General features: G+C 45.7%; 1 protein-coding gene and 2 long non-coding RNA genes across 3 annotated transcripts in view; 1 reads left to right on the top strand and 2 right to left on the bottom strand.

Moving 5' to 3' along the window:
• Positions 1 to 27,342, top strand: part of LOC143697014 (uncharacterized) — a 480,539-nt gene that overhangs the window by 156,036 nt on the left and 297,161 nt on the right. The window lies entirely within an intron of this gene.
• The window catches only part of LOC143697031 (uncharacterized), a 125,074-nt gene that overhangs the window by 36,126 nt on the left and 61,606 nt on the right, over positions 1 to 27,342 (bottom strand). The window lies entirely within an intron of this gene.
• LOC143697096 (uncharacterized) lies at positions 2,355 to 11,100 on the bottom strand. The gene is made up of 3 exons (XM_077194024.1): positions 10,584 to 11,100; positions 10,201 to 10,408; positions 2,355 to 2,868 (listed from the first exon to the last, which is right to left on the bottom strand). The coding sequence occupies exons 1-3, from the start codon at positions 10,906 to 10,908 to the stop codon at positions 2,355 to 2,357; spliced, it is 1,047 nt and encodes a 348-aa protein (XP_077050139.1). The 5' UTR covers positions 10,909 to 11,100.

Below are 27,342 nucleotides of genomic sequence, written 5' to 3'. Positions count from 1 at the left end.
ATTATCTATATATACATATTTTACAATTAGAAATTGTAACCAATTACAAATAGGTTACAATTACAACAACAATTACAATTTTAACAATATTTCAAGTTTATTCTTTCTTTGTAAAAAGTATACATTTTGTCATACGTATTAAAAAAGGTAAGGATTCATTAGTTTGAATATAGGAACAAACACTATAATAACATCTTAGTTGATAATTCAATATACCTACTTTATTTTTGACAAAACATCATACTATAGTATATTTAACATGAGCAGAAATTGGTGAACAAAAGCTTAACTATTTAATGTGACAATAGTCTTTTTTTACAGTTAAAACTTTATAATCTATCCAAAACTAATCACTAAATCTTGTCTAAACATTCATATTTAGTCTATAACATATTGTGTATGATATATTAGCATATACATGTTAATTTGCAGTTTGTTGCTTATACAGACATTGTATTTCAACATATTTCAGTCTATTTTTACTCATCTTAGTAGGCTATAGCAATATAGTTTGGATGTGCACAGACACGCGCTGTATAACTGAAGTAAACAACGCGTGTGCGTCTGTGCTGTTCATTCATCATTTAGCCTACACACAGACACGCAATTTTAAATTTTTTTTTTTTTTTTTTTTTTTTTTTTTTTTTATATACCTTTATTTAACCAGGAGGTCCCATTGAGATTCAGAATCTCTTTTACAAGAGAGACCTGGCCAAGGTAGCAGCCAAATCACAACAAATACATACACAACAAACACCAAATTACATTTCATTCATATTTAAATTCATATTTAAACAGTCTTTTTGCGGTTTACAGACACTATTCAATATCGCGATTAGATCAAAGCACTTAAAGGGTTAGTTCACTCAAAAATGAAAATTATGTCATTAATGACTCACCCTCATGTCGTTCCAAGCCCGTAAGACCTCCGTTCATCTTCGGAACACAGTTTAAGATATTTTAGATTGAATACGCGAGCTTTCTGTTCCTCCATTGAAAATGTATGTACGGTATACTGTCCTTGTCCAGAAAGGAAATATCGACATCATCAAAGTAGTCCATGTGACATCAGTGGGTTAGTTAGAATTTTTTTGAAGCATCTAAAATACATTTTGGTCCAAACATAACAAAAACATCGACTTCATTCAGCATTGTATTCTCTTCCGGTTCTGTTGTCAATCCGCTTTCACGATTCCGCAATGACGCTGCTGACGTCACTGATGACGTGTTATCTGGTGCGCCCGAGCTTCGTTTACAGTCTGAGGGAGACGCGCGCTGTATTCAAAACAATCATTGCAAACACGTCTAAGGATTTCGACACAGAGGAAGACTTGCATTTTTTTGCCCAGCCATATTTATTTGAACCCGAATACACGGCCCAAGAACTAAGAGCGATGGAAGAAGCTCCTACACAGCAGCAACCGCTGTCACAAGCTTCGGAAAGGCAAAGAGCAATGGAGACCTGGTGGTGTAAATGTCTTCATTGCCATACGACACCTACAGAACTGGAGAGCTTGTGCTGCACCGAGTGGGATATAGTAATGCCGCAGCTGGAACATGTGGAACATTCAGCAGATGAGATGACATCTGCATTGCACTGTATAACGGAGGATACCGGCTTTCCGGCTTTCCATTTTTTTTATTTTTATTTCAGATCAATAGGTTTTAGGGTCAAAACAGAGCATGTAGACACAACTTTCAGTACTTCAATTATACTGTGAACCTGTTGTTTCCACAACATCACTAATCAAAGCTGCATTTAAAATAGTATAACATTCCTGTAATTCTACTCCAGATGAACAATAATAATAACTTGTAAAGCAAACTATACATACCCTTGTATGTATACGTGTTATATACGAGGGTAATCGACCCTCATAGTCTTTCTTATTGAGGGGGACCTGTCCGTGGTGATCACGTCTATTTTTATTCCACTGTCCAAAAGAAAGTCTACACACCTTTTGAAGGCTACTGGTTCCATGGCAACAGAGCCTGTTGCTTCAGTAACCTGTAATACAAAAAAAAAATTACATATTTAAATCTTCAATAGGTTTTACTACTTTTGATAGATTATATTTGGGGAATAGGTAAAAAACAAATATTATGTTAAAATTTCCTTAAATAAATTAACAAATTTATGTAGTCATCATGTCATTAACAGGGGGAATACTCATGAGCTCACTGACCTGCACCAACTCGAAGTGGACAACGTTTTGTTGACATCGTCCATCATACTGTATGTGCAGTATTTGGCAGAGAATCCAGGACTGAAAAGACAATTGAATGAAGATGCACATTTAGAATTATCACAGTATTTTAACAATGTTTAACTTTTAACCATTTTTTATTTTTGCTTACCTATCAGATCTTCTATCCCCTAATAAATTTGCACCTTCTTGTAAAACGTTCCTCAACCTCAAGTCTTCAAGTAGTTTTGCCTGTTGCTCCTTGTAGAAAACATCGACAACAGGGATTAAATATGATGACTGGATTGCATAGAAGGTGGTTTTATGAGGGATTTGTACATTGAGGCAGACAGCCCAATCTGCGATGTCAACATAAGTAGCACCAGTGAATAGAGTAGACGCTGCCACAAGAAGGTTGTTGTCTGCCATTCCGCGAGTTTCGCCGCATGAGTTCCAAGACCCTTCGTGGCCGTTTGTACATTCCCAAATGACACGAAGAAGGCTACCAAATGAAAACTTTTTAGTGTCAATGACAGTTTGTACACATTGAGGGCATCTGGTAAACAACTGCATCAACTTTGACTCATTGACTATCAATTTTCTTTCTTTGTATGTACCACTTCCTTCTTCCTCTGTATTTGAAGTTGATTTAGACGTAGTGGAGCTTAGTGGAGCGAAACGTCTACGGTTACGTATGTAACCCTCGTTCCCTGAGTAGGGAACGGAGACGTTACGTCGGATGACGACGAATGGGGTTTCGCTTAGAAAGGCTATCAACTTCGAGTATTACAAAACGAGCCAATGGCAAAGAATTGCCATGGGTCTGCGGAATTTGCATGGCGCGACTCCGCCCCACCTCGTGGGTATAAAAGGAGGAAGCCGGCAGCAAGCAGATATGTTTCTTCGCTGAGGAGCCAAGACTGAGCTCAGGCGATCCCCGCGGTACAGCGGAAAGTGGCAGGCAGACGTAACGTCTCCGTTCCCTACTCAGGGAACGAGGGTTACATACGTAACCGTAGACGTTCCCTTTCGTTGTCACTCCGAGTTACGTCGGATGACGACGAATGGGGTTACCAGTCTAATCACGCCACCTTCTCAGCTGTCTTCCAGTGCCCTGCGTAAATCGAGATCCCTGTCGAGACTGGATGAAGGACTCCATTTAACACAGGAATACCAAGGTACACTGGGAAGCATATCCCAAGCTAGGGGAAGTATGCAATTAATGCCAGCCCGGAGGGGGGGGGGGGGGGGGGGGGGGGGGGGGGGGGGGGCTTAGAGAATACACATATGTGACCCGTCACAGAAACCAGGGACACAAGTCGGCAGCACAACTTTCGAGCAAAATGAGAAAGAAGAGTTTTTTTTCAAAATTGGTGATTTTCAATTTTTTGGAGAATCTGTTAATTGAAATCACGAAGAAGCCTCTCCATGTTTGAGATAGCAGTATTGGTATATTTAAAAGCTAACATTTTGAGGTTGAAATCGGCTTGTTTTCGAAGATTCTAGCATGCAGTAGGGGCGTGGCGTGTCATTGTCTGTGTGTACTTCCATACTGAATAACCCGGCGCTTTTGCCCCCGCCCTCCAAGTCAACCACATGGCTACTTATTATGCTGTGCTCTGGCCAGCTCTCTCTGATATCAAAATTCAATGAAGATGGATGCCGCAAAGATTGTCGCAGACGAGATGAACCGTCTGGCAGTTACACCGAAAATGTTTTCGCCGCACTTCGTGGGCTCGGGAAACTGAACCGGAGGTATGGGCGCAGCGCGCTCGCCCTCAGTGCTTCAATACGGCGGCTCGGCTCGCTGACAGCGGTGGCTGGCTGTTTCATATGTGACGGAGAATCGAAATAGAGGATGCAGTTAAGACCTTTGCTGCTGCGATGAAGGCCTGCCGTGCGTGTTTCTGAAATGTAAGTTAAGCTTCATTTGCTCTTTAGTCGTTATTTAAGATGCTGAACCTGCTGATGATATAATGTGCTTGCGGACATTTGTGACCCGTCACAGAAACCAGGGACACAAGTCGGCAGCACAACTTTCGAGCAAAATGAGAAAGAAGAGTTTTTTTTCAAAATTGGTGATTTTCAATTTTTTGGAGAATCTGTTAATTGAAATCACGAAGAAGCCTCTCCATGTTTGAGATAGCAGTATTGGTATATTTAAAAGCTAACATTTTGAGGTTGAAATCGGCTTGTTTTCGAAGATTCTAGCATGCAGTAGGGGCGTGGCGTGTCATTGTCTGTGTGTACTTCCATACTGAATAACCCGGCGCTTTTGCCCCCGCCCTCCAAGTCAACCACATGGCTACTTATTATGCTGTGCTCTGGCCAGCTCTCTCTGATATCAAAATTCAATGAAGATGGATGCCGCAAAGATTGTCGCAGACGAGATGAACCGTCTGGCAGTTACACCGAAAATGTTTTCGCCGCACTTCGTGGGCTCGGGAAACTGAACCGGAGGTATGGGCGCAGCGCGCTCGCCCTCAGTGCTTCAATACGGCGGCTCGGCTCGCTGACAGCGGTGGCTGGCTGTTTCATATGTGACGGAGAATCGAAATAGAGGATGCAGTTAAGACCTTTGCTGCTGCGATGAAGGCCTGCCGTGCGTGTTTCTGAAATGTAAGTTAAGCTTCATTTGCTCTTTAGTCGTTATTTAAGATGCTGAACCTGCTGATGATATAATGTGCTTGCGGACATTTCATTTGTGTGTGTATACGCACATAAGAAAGTGGTGTAAAGAGATTTGCAACAGTAATTTGAGGAGGTGAAATGTGATTATTTGGAAAATTGCAGAAATGACTGCTTAAAGAAAAATGCCAGCAGGCATTTGCCTCCTACATAAACTTTAATATTGTTGACATTTTGGGCACACGAGCGTTGCGTACTATTTGCGCTATATGTAGGCCTATGGCTTATTGGTCTTTGTTTGTTGTTGTTGGTTTTGCGTTATATGTATATGGCATATTGGTCTTTGTGTGTTGTTGCTGGTTTTGCGTTATACTGTATGTATATGGCATATTGGCCTTTGTGTGTTGTTGCTGGTTTTGCGTTATATGCAGGCTATATGGCATATTGGTATTTGTGTGTTGTTGCTGGTTTTGCGTTATATGTATATGGCATATTGGTCTTTATGTGTTGTTGCTGGTTTCGCGTTATATGCAGGCTATATGGCATTATTGGTATTTGTGTGTTGTTGCTGGTACGTTGCAAATAGAGGGGCAGCACAATTGTTTTTCGCCTAGTGCGGCAGAAGTGCACTCATTCAAAGTGTAAAAAAAGCTGTAAAGCACATGGAGGAGCTTTACAGGGGGTATGGCTTATCTAAATGAGATGTAAATGAGCCCTATTGTCACCCCCAGCAGCAGAGACAGGTGAGAACTGCACAATCTTTTAGAGCTTGTTTTCTCCTCTTTGAGCTTTTTTAAGTGCCTACTTTAAAATGGCCACAACTTCTCCAAATATTATCAGATTTCCACATGTTACACATCGTTGGAAAGCTTGGATATTACACTCTCAGAATCTATGAATAACTCAAAATGCCCCAGAACCGACTTGTGTCCCTAGTTTCCGTGACTGGTCACATATGACCCGAAGGAGCATATGGAGAACACTGGGGTATCCAGCCGCAGGTGGAATATTTCAACCCCAGGGGTGGCAAGGTGGCTTGCCAAGGGAAAGACACATGCTCCGAGAGGCTTACAGTGGAAATACACATGTGGGGGTCGCTCAGGGGAGGGACCATGCACACGGGAGGCACCTAGTCGACGCACAGGCAATAGACACTGGCGCCAACGTCAGTAGTGCTGGAGGAACTCAGGGCTTTCGGGGAAGCTTACCTGAGGAGAATATCGCACGTATCCAGTCCGTGGAGTGGAATGGCGAGCAAGCGAAGACACCTGAGCGGGTCCAGTACTAGCTGGTTGAAGCGAGTACATGAGAGGACACTGGCTCCACTCGGAGATTGTAGAATCTGGCGAATGTGTTAGGTGTCGCCCAGCCTGCAGCTCTGCAGATGTCTGTTAGCGAGGCGCCATGCGCTAGAGCCCAAGAGGATGCCACACTCCGGGTGGAGTGAGCAGTCACACCAAGGGGGCACGGTCGACCTTGCTGCTGGTATGCCAAAGCAATGGCGTCCACTATCGAGTGAGACAACCTTTGCTTGGAGAGAGCCTTTCCCTTCAGCTTCCCACCATAACAGACAAAGAGCTGGTCTGAGGTCCTGAAACACTGCGTCCTGTCTACATAGGCGCGGAGAGCGCGTACTGGACAGAGCAGTGCCAAGGCTGGGTCTGCCTCCTCCGGGGGCAGCGCTTGCAGGTTCACCACCTGGTCCCGGAAGGGAGTGGTAGGAACCTTGGGCACATATCCAGGCCGGGGTCTCAGGTTCACGTGAGAGTAAGCCAGCCCGAATTCCAGGCACGCTTCGTCAACGGAGAATGCGTGCAGGTCCCCTACCCTCTTGATGGAGGCAAGAGCAACCAGGAGCGCTGTCTTCATAGACAGGAATTTAAGCTCGACTGATTGCAGTGGCTCAAACGGAGCACTCTTCAGGGCAGTTAGAACCACTGAGAGGTCCCAAGAGGGAACGAAAGGAGGGCGAGGCGGATTTAGTCTCCTCGCTCCTCTCAGGAACCTGATGACCAGGTCGTGCTTCCCCACCGACTTACCTTCGATGAGGTCATGGTGTGCGGCAATAGCGGCAACATAGACCTTCAGGGTGGAGGGAGACAGCCTTCGCTCCAGCCCCTGTTGAAGGAAGGAAAGCACAACGCTGATCGAGCATCTCCGGGGGTCTTCTCGGTGAGAAGAGCACCAGCTGACGAAGAGGTTCCACTTCAACGCATAGACGTGTCTAGTGGACGACGCCCTAGCGGAAGTGATGGTAGCCACCACCGCTGGTGGTAGGGAACTCAAACCTGCCTCGTCCCGTCGAGGAGCCACACGTGGAGGTTCCAGAGATCAGGACGAGGGTGCCATAAGGTGCCCCGTCCCTGAGAAAGAAGGTTCTTCCTCAGAGGGATCGGCCAGGGAGGTGCTGTCGCGAGGAGTACTAGTTCGGTGAACCAGGTCCGGTTGGGCCAGTAAGGGGCAACCAGGATGACCTGCTCCGCGTCCTCCCTGACCTTGCGCAAGGTCTGCGCAAGAAGGCTCACTGGGGGAAACGCATACTTGCGGCCCTGCGGCCAGCTGTGCGCTAGAGTATCCGTGCCGAGCGTGCCCTCGGTCAGGGGAGGCAAACAGATCTATCTGTGCGTCCCCGAACTGGTCCCAAATCAGCTGGACCGACTGGGGATTCTCCAGGGAGTGGCTGAAGCCGTGAGAGCTCGTCGGCTGCACAGTTCAGTGCTCCGGGAATGAAAATGGCTCGAAGCGACCTCAGATGCTTCTGACTCCATAGGAGGAGGTGGCGGGCGAGTTGTGACATACGGCACGAGCGTAGACCACCGGGACGGTTGATGTACGCTACAGTGCGGTATTGTCTGATCGGACTAGTACGTGTTGACCCCTGAGCAGCGCCCGGAAGCGGTGCAGAGCAAGGCGTACTGCCAACAACTCGAGGCAATTGACATGCCATAGCCGCTGGGGTCCTGTCCAGGAGCACGCAGCAGGATTTCCATTGCACATGGCGCCCCAGCCCGTGGTGGAGGCACCTGTTGAGACAACAACATGCCGGGAAGCTCGTTACAGGGGGGCACCTGCCCTGAGAAAACTGAGGTTCGACCACGGGGTGAAGAACTGACGGTAGGTCGGAGTAACTGGTACTCGGAGCGTGCCGTGTTGCCATGCCCACCTCGGGACTCGGTCGCGAAGCCAAAGCTGAAGCGGTCTCATATGAAGCAATCCGAGCGGCTGCAGATGCCATATGCCCCAGGAGCCTCTGAAAGAATTTCAGTGGAACCGAACTCCTGCCCATGAATTGTCTCAGGCAACTCAGCAGTGACTGTGCTCGCTCGCTCGTAAGCTGCGCGGACATGGCGACCGAGTCGATGTCCATACCAAGAAAAGAGATCCTCTGCACGGGGCAAAGTTTGCTCTTCTCCCAGTTGACCCGAAGGCCCAGACGAGCTAGGTGCCGAAGCACTAGGTCCCTGTGTTCGCAAACCTGATCTCGAGAGTGAGCTAGGATCAGCCAGTCGTCGATATAACTCAGGATGCGAACCCCGTGTTCCCGAAGGGGAACAAGGGCAGCCTCGACGACCTTCGTGAAGATGCGAGGAGACAGGGCTATCCCGAAAGGGAGAACCGCGTACTGGTATGCCTGCCCCTCGAAAGCAAACCGGAGGAACGGTCTGTGTCGAGGAAGAATGGAGACATGAAAGTAGGTGTCCTTCAGGTCGATCGCTGCAAACCAATCCTGGGGCCGTATGCATTCGAAAACGCGTTTGGCGGTGAGCATCTTGAACGGCATCCTGTGAAGGGAGCGGTTCAGCACGCGCAAGTCCAGGATTGGCCGTAACCCACCGGTTTTCTTGGGGACAATGAAGTAGGGGCTGTAGAAGTCGGACCTCATCTCGGCTGGAGGGACAGTCTCGATTGCACCCTTCGCCAGCAGTGTGGCAATCTCTGCTCTCATGATGGGTGCATTGCCACCGACCGAAGTGGAGCGGACTCCCCTGAAGCAGGGAGGAGACCGTGCGAACTGAATCGCATAGCCGAGCCTGATTGTCCGGGCGATCCAGCGGGACAGACGGGGAAGCTCTAACCAGCGGGACCATGCGAACCACAGGCATCCCCCCGGAGGGGCAGCGAAGCGGAGTAACTGGCCCAGACATGGACGGCATAGCGGCCCGGTGTGGGGGCACAGTTAGCAACCGCGCCCTGGCAGAGGGGGCCAGGGGAGGACCAGGCTGGTCGTCCCGCGGGGGCCTGCTCTGCCAGGGGTCTGGCGACAGAGGGGGACAAGGGCGAAGCGGTCCGTGGACGGCACGCCGTGTCAACCGCCTCTGGGACAGAGGGGGGGGAGGAGAGCACGGCTCGTGGGCGGCGCTCTGTGTCCTCCAAGAACTCTGTGAGCTCAGGGAAGAGGGGATTGTTTCTGTCTTTAACCACATTAGGGTGCTGCCCACCCGTGGGTGAGCAGCGGGGAGTGGAGAACAAAAGATTCTCCCCCGGCCCTCCACCGGGGGAAGGAGTGGTCCTGCTACCACCTCCTGAGAAACAACCATCATCCCTGAGCAGCCGGTCTCAGGAGCGCCGCTTGGCCCGGCGTTTAGCGGGGGGAGGGGCAGGAGAGGGCTGAGGCGCCTTCGAGCGGTCCCGAGAAGACGGGGGGGGTCTTCCAGGACTTTGATCTCATCATGCACATCCGGGAAGAAAGGTATTGGGGTTTGCCGAGGACGAGGGTCGGCGGCCTTACCCAAAAACCAATCGTCCAGCCGCGAGCGCTCAGGACAGGGTGGAGGCCTCCACTCAAGTCCGATGCTCGCGGCTGCGCGGGAAAGCATGGCCGTCATCTCTGGATCAGACTCGAGCACAGCCGTATGCACACCGGAAGGTGACGAGCCCTCACATCCAGAAAACTCAAACCCGTCTCTGGGGTTTGTCTCTGACAATTCAGAGATGGCTTGTGGAGAGAAGAATACACTTGGCTCTGAAGCGAAAAAACATATCTGCTTGCTGCCGGCTTCCTCCTTTTGTACCCAGGAGGTGGGGCGGAGTCGCGCCATGCAAATTCCGCAGACCCATGGCATTTCTTTGCCATTGGCTCGTTTTGTAATACACAAAGTTGATAGGCTTTCTAAGCGAAACCCCATTCGTCGTCATCCGACGTAACTCGGAGTGACAACGAAAAAGAACATAAGTTGAACACAAGTATACCGTAACAATACAACCACAGAATATTTTTTTTTTTTACATGTGAAACAATAGCTTGCATAGTTATTTTGTAAACAACATATTGTTCTGATATATACTTACAGATTGAAAGGACTTTATGACAGGCATGGCATAGTGTGTCCCTGATGTTGACAGACGGGATGGGTCCTTTGCTGACTCTGGAGTTGATAGCACCAACCGAAGTTTTGACACAGAATCCTGAGCTTCTCGGACAGAACTTTGTCTGTCATATGATTTCAGTGGGGTTGACTGGGGAACACCAGCTAAAACTGTGATAACAAAGTCCTCTCTGTTCCCCTCTTTCTCTGCCTGAGATTCCTGTGATTCTGACTCTGCACCCTGTACGGGGGTAGGGCCTTCTGACTCTGTGTCCTGGCTGAGCTGCACTGGATAATTCGGAGTCTCCTAAAACATTTCATTGTACAGTTTTATTTTGGATGTAATTTACAGTTTAATCCAAAGCATAGCATTACAAAACATTTAACAACCGTTTTTAATAAAACTAAGAAGTCAAGCAATTTGAATAAATTGTATAGTAACTGTAACACTGGACGATCTCACCATACTGCTTACATATCTTTGTGTGTGGTAAACACAGGCTGGGCACAGCTGTTTTTTTCAGTTTTCGAAGTATCTTTCCCGTAACCGGTCTGAAGTCGTCTGGTGAAAAATGCTCACTGCACAATGTCAGTAGACGGATGATTTGAAGAGGTAAATCAACATCTCGCTGAACACATAGCAGCCATAGCTTTATTCGCTCTGGATCGTTTACCGAGAAAGAGTAAAAGTGAATCCTTTCATCTGTCGGCTTTGGTAATGCACTTTTACGTTGCCGTGGTTGTTTTTGCCGATTAGGACATCCAGGACATGCACACTTACGCACCATTTTAAAAAAAATATAGCAATACAAAAATACAAACAATGTAGAATTGCTTGAATACAGCGCGTCTCCCTCAGACTGTAAACGAAGCTCGGGCGCACCAGATAACACGTCATCAGCGTCTTACGTCAGCAGCGTCATTGCGGAATCGTGAACGCGGATTGACAACAGAACCAGAAGAGAATACAATGCTGAATGAAGTCGATGTTTTTGTTATGTTTTGACCAAAATGTATTTTAGATGCTTCAAAAAAATTCTAACTAACCCACTGATGTCACATGGGCTACTTTGATGATGTCGATATTTCCTTTCTGGACAAGGACAGTATACCGTACATACATTTTCAATAGAGGAACAGAAAGCTCGCGTATTCAATCTAAAATAACTTAAACTGTGTTCCGAAGATGAACGGAGGTCTTACAGGCTTGGAACGACATGAGGGTGAGTCATTAATGACATAATTTTCATTTTTTGAGAACTAACCCTTTAAGAGTAAATGACTTACTACATCAGCTGGATCCGTTGCTCCCCGAAATGAAACTACCAGCACTTCTGGTACATTTTCCAAGGTTATTAGATAGTATTATTCCTCACAGGTAGCAAGACGAGGTAAAGTACAAGTTTTTATTAAACATGATGTGTTTTATAAACCAGCTGGTGGGCGTTGGCATGTTTGAATGGCTTGCCTTAGATCATTTGCGTTTGAATACCGCGCGCTCTCCGTGGCCGTGTCACATTAGCAGAATAATGAGCTGAGAGAACGATAATGAGATCGGCTGACACCTCTCTCTTTTTTTATAGATTACATAAACAGAGAATATTTATTTTAGTTTTGAATTAGATATTTTAAAAGTACAAACTTAAATGATTATAAAGATATATTGCTCATGCTTGGGTGAATAGTATTCGCTGAGTTTTGTTTAAGTTTAGACACGTGCTCCAGAAAAAAGGTTAAAGGAGATGGAGAGACAGAAAGCACAACCTGTTTATTTTCTTTATTTTACAAAAGCACAATGTTTTATTTTGATTGTAAGTGGACACATAAAAAATATACAATATACAAAAAATATACATATACACAATATACATATACATAGTGTAATTACACTATTTAGCACAAACAGGGCTACCATAATATGTGAGCAACATGTATGTACATGTTTGTATTTTTGAGAGAATAATGTTTATCTATGGTTATTGAAAATACTAAAAATTAAAGTTTCTGAAATAAGGCCACAAAACACATACAACATATGTGTCCACAAGACTTTTGACTAATGGATGTTGTCGACTAGAGTTTTTGCTTCAAAATGATTTGAAAATCATCCTGCCTAATCATTCACATAAAACAATACATTTATTTAAATTTTGTAAGACACTTATTGTTTGGAAAGGCAATATGCGAGGGGGCTTGAATTCTCTGATTCACACCTGTGAAGACAATAGATGCATAATGAGCATTTCACAGAGGTGTGTCACTGAGCCACAAGAAAGAATGCAAGGACAAAAAAATAAAAAATAAAAAAAAATAACAGAGCCACAAGAAAGAATGCAAGGACAAAAAACTATTTTTGCTTGCAAATTGTATTACATCCAAGGTAAACATTTTGGTAATTGTGTAGTTAATTCTCATACTGTATTTTCAGAAAGTTTTGGATATGTATCCTCTCCCCAAATTTGTCACTAATAAAACACAATAAAAATCACGTTATTAAATAAATGTTTTTCTCCAAAACACGTTGGCTACAATTATTGGCACCCCTATAATTTTTTTACGAGTAAAATATGTCTGAAGTATATTCCCATTAATATTTAAAATTTTTAGCACACCAGGGTGACTAGGAACATGACATTGTCCAGCCATGACTTCTTGTTTCACAGGAGTTTAAATATGAGGAAACACAAATGCCAAATCCCCTTAATCATTCATCACAATGAGTAAAACCTAAGAATATAGTTGTGATGTGCATTAAAATATTGTTGACCATCACAAAATAGAACGTGGCTGTAAGAAAATAGCTAAAGAATTGAAAATCCCCATTTTGACCATCAGGGCAATAATTAAGAAGTTCCAATCATCTAAAGATGTTATGAATCTGCCAGGAAGAGGACGTGTGTCTATATTGCCTTAATGCACAGTGAGGAGGAGAGTTTGAGTGAACAACAACTCTTCAAGGATCACAGATGGAGATTAGTTGAGTCTTGGGGGTCAGAAAGCCAAAAAAAAAAAAAAAAAAACCTACATCATGTTGTTCGGGAGGGTTTCAAGAAAAACCTTCCTCGCTCATCCCAAAAAAAAAAAAAAAAAAAAAAACTCAGTTGTCTGACACGACTGGAACTTCAAACGGCAAAGGCTTTTGTGGTCAGTTGAAACTAAAAAAAGAGCTTTTTGGCAGCGAACACGCTAGTGGGGTTTGGTGCACACAACGATAAAGAGTACCCCATGTGTACAATTTAATATACCGCTGGATCTTTAATGTTGTGGGCATATTTTTCTGCTGGAGGTCCTGGACTTCTTGTTCAGATACATGGCATCATGGATTCTATCAAATATCAACAGATAAAAAATCAAAACCTGACGCCTTCTGCTAAAAATCTTATAATGGGCCGTGGTTGGATCTTCCATCAAGACAACGATCCAAAACAAACATCAAAATCAACACAAAAATGTGTTACGGAGCACAAAATGAAGCTTCTGCCATGACCGTCCCAGTCCATTACCTGATGAGTGGAGTGTACTGAAGAGAAGAAGCACCAACATGGATCTGGGAATCCGAAGGATCTGGAGAGATTCTGTATGAAGGAATGATCTCTGATCTCTGGTCAGGTGTTCTCCAAACTCATCAGGCATTATAGGAGAAGACTCAGAGCTGTTATCTGTCTAAAGGAGATTGCAAAAATTATTTAATAAAAGGGTGCCAATATTTGTGGCCAAAGTGTTTTGGAGAAAAACGTCCCGGGTTACGTATGTAACCCTAGTTCCCCGAAGGGACGGACGCTGCGTGAAATCGCAGTGGGAACGCCCTCAGCGTGACGCGTCTGAAGCATGAATGAAATCAGTCAAAGGAGAGAATGAGCGTACGGCGAGTGACGTCATCGACCAGGAAGCTATAAATATCCCCTGAGAACACAATACGCCAGCTTAAAAGTTACTGAAGCAGCGACCCAAGGGGATGCCGAGAGTATGGCAGGACACGCAGCGTCCGTCCCTTCGGGGAACTAGGGTTACATACGTAACCCGGGACGTTCCCCTTCAGGGACTACCGCTGCGTTAAATCGCAGTGGGAACGCAATACCCACATCCCCATACGACCAAATCCCCGTCGTGTGTCATTAGGAGACACAAACCGACGAGAGAACCTGAGCCCCGGGAGTGGAGCTAAGATCGAGGGAATAAAATCTAACGAAAGTGTGCGGTGAGGACCAGCCTGCCACATCACAAACGTCCTGAAGAGAAGCTCCTGAAAGAAGAGCTTTAGAAGCAGCCATACTCCGGGTGGAATGAGCCCTCACAGCCAAAGGTGAAGGCTGATGGGCCGAACCATAAGCAAGTGGGATGGCCTTGACCACCCACTTGCTCATCCTTTTTCTAAATGCAGGACACCCTTTCTTAGGTGACCCAAACAGACGAACAGTTGTTCCGATCTCCTCCACAGGGCAGCTCTGTGGAAGTAAGCATCAAAACCCAAACTGGGCACAGCAAATTAATTTTCCCTGGTCTGACGTCAGAAAAGGCGGAGGACAGAAAACCTGCAGAACTATAGGTCTAACTGAAACAGTTGGAACCTTAGGAACATAACCTGGTCTCGGAAAGAGAAAGGCCTTAACCAACCAGGAGCAAATTCCAGGCACGAGGGAGCCACCGAAAGTGCTTGAATATCTCCAATTCTTTTTAGAGATGAGATAGCGAGAAGAAGGATAGTCTTTAGAGTAAGAAACTTTTCCGAAACTTCCTCGATGGGCTCGAAAGGAGCAAGGGAGAGACCTTCTAAGATGATGGCCAGATCCCAAGCTGGTACCCTCGTGCGAACTGCAGGCCTCAGCCTCAAGGTGACACGAAGGAAGCGAGACATAAGTGGGTGTTTCCCGAGGGAACCTCCACTTGAAGGGGTGTGGTAAGCAGCTAAGGCCGCCACATACACCTTCAGTGTGGAGTGGGATAACCCTGTGGAGAGACGGTCCTGCAGGAAATCCAGGACTGTACCAACCGGGCAGTTAACTGGGTCCAGCTGGCGCTCTCCACACCAAGAGGTGAAAAGTTTCCACCTCGCGGCATATAACTTCCTCGTGGAGGGAGCTCTGGATCGGAGGATGGTCTCAACGACCTCAGCCGAGAGACCAGAATCTATGAATTGGGCCCCCTCAAAGGCCAAGCCCACAGCCTCCATAGCTCTAGACGGGGGTGAAGGGTCGACCCACTCGCCTGAGAGAGCAGATCTCTCCTGATCGGTATCTCTAGGGGAGAGCCGTTGAGGAGAGACACTAGGTCCGCAAACCATACCCGGGCCGACCAGAACGGGGCTATTAGCAGGAGACTGAGCCCGTCCCGGCGAACCCTGTCCAGAACTCCTGGGAGCAGAGCGATCGGGGGAAAGGCGTACAAGCGTGACCTCGGCCACGGATGTACCATCGCATCCAACCCCAGCGGGGCTGGATGGCTGAGAGAGAACCACAGCGGGCAGTGTGATGTTTCTCTAGAAGCAAATAGATCTACCTCGGCAAGACCGAAATGTTTCCATAGGAGTTCCACCACCTCGGGGTGAAGACTCCATTCCCCGGGCCTCGGCCCCTGTCTTGACAGGATGTCTGCCCCCTGATTTAAATACCCCGGGAGATAAAAGCTCTCAGAGAAAGAATTTTCCCCTGGGACCATAGAAGGATCTGACGTGCCAGTTGTAAAGCGGGCGAGAACGCAAACCCCCCTGATGGTTGATATAAGAAACCACCGATGTGTTGTCTGTCTGGACAAGAACATGGTGGCCCCTTAGGTCTGGGAGGAAGTGTTTCAGAGCCTGAAACACCGCCAACATCTCTAGGCAGTTTAAGTGCCACAGACGATGATGATCCTCCTACAGACCCTGAGCCGGGCGACCATCCATGATCGCCCCCCAACCCGTGAGAGAGGCATCTGTCATTAGCATAACGCGACGACAAGGAGCTCCTAACACAGGGCCTTGGGACAGAAACCAAGGATCTTTCCACATGATCAGGGCGTGATGACACCGTCGCAAACTCACGATCATGCGAAGCGGATTTCCCCTCGGGGAGAATCCCTTGGTCCTGAGCCACCACTGTAACAGTCTCATGTGCAAGAGGCCAAGAGGTAACACGTTGGACGCAGCTGCCATGAGACCTAACAGTCTCTGGAACTGTTTTACAGTGGATGACTGGCCTAGCTTGACCTGATCTACTGCAGCGAGAATCAAAGCAATACGAGCAGGTGACAATCGTGCCTGCATCGTCGTTGAATCCCACACTACACCTAGAAAAGTGGTTCTCTGTAATGGAGAAAGAACACTCTTTTTGGCGTTGAGCCTCAGCCCCAGTCACTTGATATGAGCAAGAACGACATCTCGGTGCCGAACCGCCTGTTGTTCCGATTGAGCTAGAATCAAGCAATGGTCTATATAGTACAGAAAGCGGATGCCCTGTAACCTCAGCGGGGCTATAGCAGCATCCGTACACTTCGTGAATGTTCGGGGTAACAGTGCTAGGCCGAACGGAAGAACCCGATATTGGTACGCTTCGCCCCCGAAAGCGAACCTCAGGAACTCCCTGTGTTGAGGGAGGATAGATACATGGAAGTAAACGTCCTTTAGATCTATCATGACAAACCAGTCCTCGGATCTGATTTGAACATCCCCAGTGACAGACACAGCGCCCTGTAACGTACTGGCAGGGAACAGCTGGTCTGGGCACTCCACAACCCTCCTCGGAGGGGGCGAGCGTCCCTCGGGAAATCGCTCGCCGAGTCTCTCTACGCCCTGTATAGGCAGGGTTAGTAGAACAGACCCCTGAGGGCATCGAGAAAGACAGGGCACCGTGTTTTTGTGCGGTGAACTCAAGTTTTTCCTGATGGGGACCACCCTCAGAGTCCTGACGTTCAGCACGTCAGGATTTTTTTTTTCGATGAAGTAGTATCCTAACTCCCTGCTGGGTGGGGGACCCATTCCGCCAGGAACTCTACTAAGGGAACCAGCCTCTCGAGGCTGGCCTCCGGATGAACATCCCGAGTGACAGACACAGCGCCCTGTAACATACTGGCAGGAAACAGCTGGTCTGAGCACCCCACAACCCTTCTTGGAGGGGGCGAGCGTCCCTCGGGAAATCGCTCGCCGAGTCTCTCTACGCCCTGTATAGGCAGGGTTAGTAGAACAGACCCCTGAGGGCATCGAGAAAGACAGGGCACCGTGTTTTTGTGCGGTGAACTCAAGTTTTTCCCGATGGGGACCACCCTCAGAGTCCTGACGTTCAGCCCGTCAGGACTTTTTCGACGCGGCTTTTCTGGCGACAATGACTGTCCTCAGATCAGTCCTGCCCCGAGAAGGCCGCGCCGGAGAGCGCCCCGCCTCGTCCCTCCAGTTTCTCTGCAGGGGGGCACGAGACGTGACACTCCGCTTCTGCTGTGCTCTTTTGGAAGACGAACTCGACGAAAGACTTTGCTCTGGTTGAACATTCTGCGTGACAGACACAGTGCCCTGTAACGGCGCACCGGCAGGGAACGACTGGTCTGAACACACTAGAACCCTCCTTAGAGGCGGCGAGCGTCCCTCGGGAAAGCACTCGCCAGACCCTTCTACGCCCTGTTTCGGCAGGGTTAGTAGGACGGGCCCCTGAGGGCGCCGGGAGAGACAGGGCACCCTTAAGGGAGGTGAACGCAAGTCTCTCTCGGCGGGGACCCCCCTCAGATTTCCTTTGAGCAGGTCGGCCTGAAAAGCCTGCATAAAAGTCATCGTATGCAAACATGCAGCCGCCTGCCGAGCCACCGAGTAAGCCTTCCCCACCAGCACAGAGGTATATATATTTATTTATTTATTTATTTTTTGGTGGAAGAGCCGGTGCTTTAAGTGAAGACGATGAAGCAGGAGAGAGATAGCTCGCGAGCGTCTCCTCCGCCTACAGTATCGTCACATAACCAGCAGATTTAGCACCAACAATGTTACCATAAGCATTGGACTGATTTGTGTAAATTCTGCTTGAAACTGGTCTAACCCAGGTCTTTGAAACCTCAGCATGAAGATCTGGGAAGAACGGTAAGCACCGGCTAGAAGGTTGAGGTCGTGCAGACAGAGATCTATCATCTAGATTGCTTTTAATTCTAGAAACCTGTCTATCAGCTGGCCACTTGATACTGTTATTTTTTTTATTTTTTTTTAGCTTTTCAACAGCCCGAGATAATACATCCATCAAACCTTCTTCATTTGCAGTATAATGTTATAAACTAGTTTTCTCTGATGCAAAACTTTCGACATCCAGCTCCTCAGAACTGGAAAATCTCAATTCAACATCATCATGTGCCTCCACCCAGGCAGAAGTAACCGCCGCAGCGCGTGCTTCCAGAGCCGGGTGAGAGGCACTAGATCTCGTCGGAGATAGCTGAGATAGGGCGGAGCCCGTCTCAACGTCGCCAGCGAGATCCATCTGCGAGCCCCAAGACAAGCGCCGCCGCTCTGCCTCAACAGAAGCGGGACCCGAGCCTCGGGGAGCTCGCAGCAAATCACTCTCCTCGAAGAGCGATCGCCGCGAGCGCAGAGTTCTCAAGGGAAAACGCTCGCAATGCTGACAATCGACTCCCTCGAGAGCCGACTGGGCATTGCTGCACTCCCAAACAAGCCACACTTAGCTCGTGTGAATCCCCACCCGTGATTTTTTCTTTGTACCGAGTACAGGGGGGAACACACTTCTTATACTGCTCGCTCATATTGGTTTTTTTATATAAAATATATATAGTGAAAACTCCTGACAAAACAGACAAACACAATCGACAGATTCAGACACACACAGAGCTGCTGAAGTAACTAAAGCTGGTGTATTGTGTTCTCAGGGGATATTTATAGCTTCCTGGTCGATGACGTCACTCGCCGTACGCGCATTCTCTCCTTTGACTGATTTCATTCATGCTTCAGACGCGTCACGCTGAGGGCGTTCCCACTGCGATTTCACGCAGCGGTAGTCCCTGAAGGGGAACATTTATTTCATATAAAAAATATACCCCCCCCCCCCCCCCCACACTTTCAATTCATTTACTTCAATGAAAGGTTAGAATTTTTGCAAATTTTTGAATGAAAGATCAAAAGGATAAACGATGCAGATTTATTTTTTTTACAGCCAGTTTTGATCATATTTACCAGGGGTGCCATTAATTCTGAACATGACTGTATTTAACATATGAGCAGAAATTGGCGAACAAAAGCTTATTTCATGTGTCAGTAGTCTATTTTACAGTAAAAACTTTATAATCTATCCAAAACTAGTCAACGAAATGTTGTCTTTCATATTTCGCCTGTAACAGGCATATCGTTTGTTGTTTTTATGATATAGAGACAGAGCGCAACGTGTCATAATCTGAAGCCCACCGGGGGGGGGGAAACAATCCAACCGTCTCCATTGACTTTGCATTGCGAGAGGCTGCCTCCTTGTCATTTCTTGCTTCTAACAAAAGACAGAATAATGCCTAAAAGCTGCTATGTGACAAGGTGTACAGCAAACAAGGTAAGAAACCCAGAAATAAGTGTCCATAAGCTGTCGACTCCAAAAAACGAGCGTTTGAGGACATAAAAGTGGATATTTTTTGTGCGCAAAAACAAACAAAAATAACGACTTTATTTCAGCTATTCATTTCCTTCCCTGTGGGCATCTAGTCAGTTAACGTAGTGTGATTGTGTAGTGCTACATCACACGTAGGCTCACTATTGGCTGACGCTGGTCATGTGTGTGATGCGTATGACGTACGCTATTACACTAGTGAACTGACTCGAGCCCCACAGAGAAGGAAATTAATATTTGAAATAAAGTCGTTATTTTTGTTTGTTTTTGCACACAAAACAGTATTCTCGTCACTTGATAAACTTAAGATTGAGCCACTGTAGTCATTTGGACTATTTTAACGATGTCTTTAATAACTTTTCGGGGCTGGCAAGTTTCAATCCCTTAAGAAGCCTATGGAGGAGTGAGACAGCTCTCAGATTTAATCAAAAATATCTTAATTCGTGTTCCGAAGATGAACAAAGGTCTTACGGGGTTGGAACAACATGAGGGTGAGTAATTACTGACAGAATTTTCATTTTTGGGTGAACTATCCCTTTAAACCCACCTCGACCCCCCTCCGTGCCTGTCTGGGACCTCTCCATGGTCCAGGAGGCCATTAAAGGATCCCCATTTAAGCCGCTTCAGCTCAGAAATTATCAAAACAGAGATTATCACGCTGGATAGTGGACGCCAACTAGCTGGCTAATGAGTCTAAGGGCCTCCAGTGTCCCATAGGTGTCAGAGCTCATTCCACGAGAGGCATGGCCTCACCCTGGGCATGGTCGGGTGGAATACTAATTGAAGATATCTGTGCGGCGGCCGGATGGGCCATTTATCCACATTTATTAGATATTATAACCTGGAAGTTCCTGCTTTGCAAGCAAAGCTTCTTTCAATATAAGAAGTGTTAAGCACATAACTATAAGGCCAATGTATATATATATATGGTCCTAGTTCACACATATTATAAGGATTTTCCCTCTCTAGGCCCATTCCTTGTTTCCCTATAGAAGGCTCAACATGGGTTTGGCCTCTATTAGGACTCATAACTTTACTCTCATATGGGCTCCGGGATTTTTTACCTGGGATTTAGTGAGGAGGGAAGTTTAAGCACGCACGGCATTTCGAATGGGGTTCCGTTAGCATAAGCTACTTACGCAATACGAGACACCTCTCGAAAGGGAATGTGTCAGTTACTAACGCAACATCGGTTCCCTGAGAGACAGGAACGAGTATTGCGTAACCCGCCGTGCTACTGTGCTTAGACCGGGGAATCGCTTCAGTCAATGTAACCTGGTTGTATGGCGGAGAATGGGACCTTATATAATATAAGCCACGCCCATTCTGGCGGACTATGACGCGCCAGGGCACAAAGCGACCTGATTGGTTTGCGCGCATGAGCCGTCTCGCTATAGATTCGTGCAGTTGCCACAGCACAGCCAATGACTGCTCTAGGCGCTCAGCTTAGTGTCTGCTGTGCAGCTGCAGCTGGCTTTAATATTCTTGAGAAAAGGGTTTTTTCCCTTAGCGTAAGCTACTTAAGCAATCCTCGTTCCCTTCTCTCAGGGAACGAGGTTACGTTAGTAACCGAGACGTTTTTCTACTTATTTGAGTGTTGTTGGTCCCCATTGCGTCTCCCCCTGCTGGCCATCTTCAGTCCTATTGTCTGATTTATTTTTGTTTTTGCTTGGGTGCTGCCCTTGTGATTTATATAAGTGTATTTATTTTGTATTATTATGTGAAGTTTGTACTAGTCAGCGCTGTACTATTCTTTTAGTACATTGAACATATTTTTCTTGTTGTGTATTTATGTTTTGAATTATTTATTATATTTTGGTCATCTAATAAAAGTAATCTATTTATTCATCCACGTCTCTTGTCCTATTAAGGGAAAAACCTGTGCAGCCTATTTATTGGGTTTGTATTCCTGGATTGAGAGTTCCCAGGTGTAGTCATTGCACTGCATCTTTAGTAATTCCTCTTTTTGCCATAAATGCATTAACTAATGTTAACTAATTGTGCTGTTAATGTGAATTGATGCATTAGGATATGTGTGTTAACTTTAACAAAGATTAACTAATGCTGAACAGAGGTGTTGATCATGGTTAGTTCATGTTAACTAATGCATTAACTAATGTTAACTAATAAAACCTTATTGTAAAGTGTTACCAAAAAAGTCTTAAATGGTGACAAAGTTTGCTAAGACTTGGGCAAAAATACAAACTTGGATGCTCTTGACCCAAATGCATTGCCTTGTCAACTCCATCCAAAGGGCCTGGATGCTAAAAGGCAACAGTAACTTTACAATGAAATAAGGGAATTTGTGAATGAGGACAAAAAGGACTTGGTTTGTCTAGGCTGAAAATAATAGTTAATTTGAGGATGATGTCATTCAACCACCTGTGAAATACCGTCGGGGTCAAGGTTATGGAATTTAAGTGTAGGTGTCTGAACTTATACAGTCTTTTGCAGTTGTAATATATATAGAGTGTATCATTTTTAAAGTGTAATTTCGACAATAATAGTGAATAGCTGTGGTTCAGATAATATACTGTAATATCTAGGGCTGTCAACGTTAACGCATTAAAGCATGCGATTCATTTTTTCCAGTTTAACGAGTTAAAAATATTTAGCGCAATTACCGTAGAAATCATTTTTTTTCTGTCTTACTTTGGCTAGCGTTACATTATATGATCACGCTCTTTTTAATGCAAATGCTTTTAAACCATTCAAGTGCGGCAACACACAGGGGCGCCAGTATCATGCGTGCGCACAGACAGTTCGCCAAAATCGAGTTCTCTTTCGCACTTGAACGAACAATAACATACACATTTATGCCAAAATGTCCGTTTTTTCGAGTATCCTCATAAGAGCAGCCTTAACCCTCTCATTATCTTCGGGGTCTTTTTAACCTGCAAATGACTTTTGGTCAATTTTTTAAAAATGTTATCTTGGTCCAAATGGTATGAAACTGTCTACAGCTCTCAACACTTTCTAGATCTACAAAAAATAAAAAATAAATTTGGAATGATATCTGTTTTTATATTAGCGTGAAAAAATTTGTGACACTTGTTGTCTTCGGGGTCCCTGGAGACCCCGCATAGTAAATATATAATATTCATCATCAAAATCAGAAACAAGCATGGACAGAAATAAAGTGGCACACTTCCTACATTGCAAAAAAACAATGCAAAATTATCATGCTCGCCACACGCACGCTCGCACGCACGCACGCACGCACACACACACACACACACACAGATGAATGCATTTTTGAGACTATAAAAACAGTTCATCAAAATCAGAAACAAGAAGCAGAACACATAGACAGAAATAAAGTGGCACATTTCCCATAATGCAAAATTATCATGCTCGCCACACACACACACACACACACACACACACACACACACACACACACACACACACACACACACACACACACACAAACAAACGTCTACGGTTACGTATGTAACCCTCGTTCCCTGAGTAGGGAACGGAGACGTTACGTCGGATGACGACGAATGGGGTTTCGCTTAGAAAGCCTATCAACTTCGAGTATTACAAAACGAGCCAATGGCAAAGAAATGCCATGGGTCTGCGGAATTTGCATGGCGTAACTCCGCCCCACCTCGTGGGTATAAAAGGAGGAAGCCGGCAGCAAGCAGATATGTTTCTTCGCTGAGGAGCCAAGACTGAGCTCAGGCGATCCCCGCGGTACAGCAGAAAGTGGCAGGCAGACGTAACGTCTCCGTTCCCTACTCAGGGAACGAGGGTTACATACGTAACCGTAGACGTTCCCTTTCGTTGTCACTCCGAGTTACGTCGGATGACGACGAATGGGGTTACCAGTCTAATCACGCCACCTTCTCAGCTGTCTTCCAGTGCCCTGCGAAAATCGAGATCCCTGTCAGCCTGGACAAAGGACTCCATATAACACAGGAATACCAAGGTACACTGGGAAGCATATCCCAAGCTAGGGGAAGTATGCAATTAATGCCAGCCCGGAGGGGGGGGACTTAGAGAATACACATATGACCCGAAGGAAGCATATGGGAAACACTGGGGTGTCCAGCCGCAGGTGGAATATTTCAACCCCAGGGGTGGCAAGGTGGCTTGCCAAGGGAAAGACACACGCTCAGAGAGGCTTACAGTGGAAATACACATGTGGGGGTCGCTCAGAGGAGGGACCATGCACACGGGAGGCACCTAGCCGACGCACAGGCAATAGACACTGGCGCCGACGTCAGGAGTGCTGGAGGAGCTCAGGGCTTTCGGAGAAGCTCACCTGAGAAAAATATCGCACGTATCCAGTCCGTGGAGTGGAATGGCGAGCAAGCGAAGACACCTGAGCGGGTCCGGTACTAGCTGGTTGAAGCGAGTACACGAGAGGACACAGGCTCCACTCGGAGATTATAGAATCTGGCGAATGTGTTAGGTGTCGCCCAGCCTGCAGCTCTGCAGATGTCTGTTAGCGAGGCGCCATGCGCTAGAGCCCAAGAGGACGCCACACTCCGGGTGGAGTGGGCAGTCACACCAAGGGGGCACGGTCGACCTTGCTGCTGGTAAGCCAAGGCAATGGTGTCCACTATTTGATTTGATTTGATTTGATTTATTCAACAATGATAACAAACACATATACAAACTTGCCGGAGGCGATTCATATACATTTCCATACAATTGTTGAGGATAAAAAACACAATAAAGCCACAGGCTTATTTCCATTGTGGTCCTCTACATGCATAAAATGAGCGAACAGTTCCAGTGGGAATAAAACCAAAACAAGCAACTCATACCCTACAAATTCATATGGCATCTCAAATGGAAAGCCATTTTTTAACTTCTCTTTTAAAGGGCCCTGCTTCTTGTATTTGCTTTAAATTATCTGGCAATCCATTCCAAGCAATTGCACTCGAATACAAAAACGAATTCCTCCCAACTACACTTTTAAACCGGTACAGATATATATTATTCATCCTTGCCCTTGTAGAAATACAGTGAACATCTCTCACAAAATCATAATAGTCAAGCAAGTATTTAGGAACAGCCCTCTGAATTATTTTATGCACCATCTTGATTTTAATAAAAATTACTCTTTTATCCACTTTTAAAATTCCCAATTCTTTGAAATGGTTATCATTTAGATGCATACGAGGATGTGATCCCAAAATAATTCTACACAACCTATTCTGAGCAGTCTGTAATTTATTTTTGACATGTTTTTTAGAGCCACTATACCAAAAAGTTGCTGCATAGTCGAAATGTGGCTGCACTAATGCAACAGCTAACTTTGTCATTGTTTGTTTATCTAAATAAGCAGCCTGTCGAGCTAAAAATTTTATTCGATTATTTATTTTCGATAAAGCAGCAGCCGCCATGCTATCCCCAGTCATTTTGTTATCAAAAAAACATCCTAAAAGTTTCACTTCTTGTTTAAAAGAAAAATGCTCATCTCCCACCCTTATTTCTAAATTTGGACATTTCTTCAATTTTGCAGTTGAACCGAATAAGATAGCCTCAGTTTTCCCTAAATGTAAAAATAGCTTATTTTTAAAGCACCAATTAGACACTTCTACTATTTCTCTTTTTAACTTGTTTTCTATTGTTTCTTTATTTTCATCAGTAACTATTATTACGGCATCGTCAGCATATAATGATAAGTGGCTCGAACAGGCCATCTTTAAATCATTTATATAAATTAAAAAAAGTAAGGGCCCCAATACACTACCTTGTGGTACTCCACAAGAGATCGGCAAAAATTCTGAGCACTTTCCATTTATATCGACCATTTGACACCTATTCGTAAGATAGGATTTGACCCATTTACATGAATTAGAATCAAATCCCATAGCATTTAATTTTAACAGCAGAATATTATGGTCGACTGTGTCAAAGGCTTTTCGTAAATCAAGCAAGACCATCCCACTTAGTTTACCTTTATCTATTCCTTTCTTTATATAATCCGTCAAATATAGAATAGTTGTCTCTGTGGAATGTAACTTTCTAAAACCAGACTGAAATTCATATAAAATATTAAAGTTGGAAATATATTCCTCAATTTGGTCAAATAATATTTTTTCTAAAATTTTAGATAAAGACGACAGGATTGACACAGGCCTATAGTTATTACAATCAAGCCTACTCCCTTTTTTAAAAAGGGGGAAAATTTTAGCTTTTTTAAATTCAGCTGGTACCTTGTTCTGGCAAATAGAAAGATTTAAAATATGAGTAACCATAGGAGTTATAAAATTAGCAGCGTCTTTAATAAATTTAGCCGGGATATTATCCAGACCTGTGGCTTTATTGCACTTCAATTCACTAAGTTTCTTATAAACTATGTTCTCTGTTACTTTGCTAAATGAAAAACTTCCTAAGGCAACACCACAATTGTCATAATATTCTTTAACCAATTTATCGTCATATAAGTCTGATTGTGCTGGAAGCTCTTTTACTAAATTTTCACCCACCGAAGTAAAAAATTCATTAAAACAACTTGCTACCTTTTTCTGGTCTGTCATCAATTGACCGTTACTTATGAGACTAATTCTTGGTTCTTTACTTTTAACCTTTTGCCGATAGCCTAGACCACTCAAGATTCGCCATAGTTTTTTAGAGTCTTGTTTAGCTTCACTAATTTCATTCATCAAAAACATTTTTTTAGCCTCTTTAATTTTGCACCTAATCTCATTTCTTTTACGTTTAAATTTGATATAATTGTCTTCATTTCCATCTTTTTTGAATGATTTTAGGCTATTATTGCGTTCCTTAATATCTTTTAAAATACTGTCTTTTCAGTATTTAAAATACTTAATATCCAGTGAGACAACCTTTGCTTGGAGAGAGCCTTTCCCTTCAGCTTCCCACCATAACAGACAAAGAGCTGGTCTGAGGTCCTGAAACACTGCGTTCTGTCTACATAGGCGCGGAGAGCGCGTACTGGACAGAGCAGTGCCAAGGCTGGGTCTGCCTCCTCCGAGGGCAGCGCTTGCAGGTTCACCACCTGGTCCCGGAAGGGAGTGGTAGGAACCTTGGGCACATATCCAGGCCGGGGTCTCAGGATCACGTGAGAGTAAGCCGGCCCAAATTCCAGGCACGCTTCGTCAACGGAGAATGCGTGCAGGTCCCCAACCCTCTTGATGGAGGCCAGTGCAACCAGGAGCGCTGTCTTCATAGACAGGAACTTAAGCTCAACTGATTGCAGGGGCTCAAAGGGAGCACTCTTCAGGGCAGTTAGAACCACTGAGAGGTCCCAAGAGGGAACGAGAGGAGGACGAGGAGGATTCAGTCTCCTCGCTCCTCTCAGGAACCTGATGATCAGGTCGTGCTTCCCCACCGACTTACCTTCGATGAGGTCATGATGTGCGGCAATGGCGGCAACATAGACCTTCAGGGTGGAGGGAGACAGCCTTCGCTCCAGCCCCTGTTGAAGGAAGGAAAGCAAAACACTGATCGAGCATCTCCGGGGGTCTTCTCGGTGAGAAGAGCACCAGTTGACGAAGAGGTTCCACTTCAACGCATAGACGTGTCTCGTGGACGACGCTCTAGCGGAAGTGATGGTAGCCACCACCGCTGGTGGTAGGGTACTCAAACCTGCCTCGTCCCATCCAGGAGCCACACGTGGAGGTTCCAAAGATCGGGGCGAGGGTGCCATAGGGTGCCCCGTCCCTGAGAAAGAAGGTTCTTCCTCAGAGG

This window comes from Siphateles boraxobius, unplaced genomic scaffold (genome assembly GCF_051911475.1).
Source record: "Siphateles boraxobius isolate OS27281-9 unplaced genomic scaffold, OSU_SipBor_1 31, whole genome shotgun sequence".
Lineage (NCBI taxonomy): Eukaryota > Metazoa > Chordata > Actinopteri > Cypriniformes > Leuciscidae > Siphateles > Siphateles boraxobius.
This window is presented reverse-complemented; position numbering and strand designations above follow the sequence as displayed.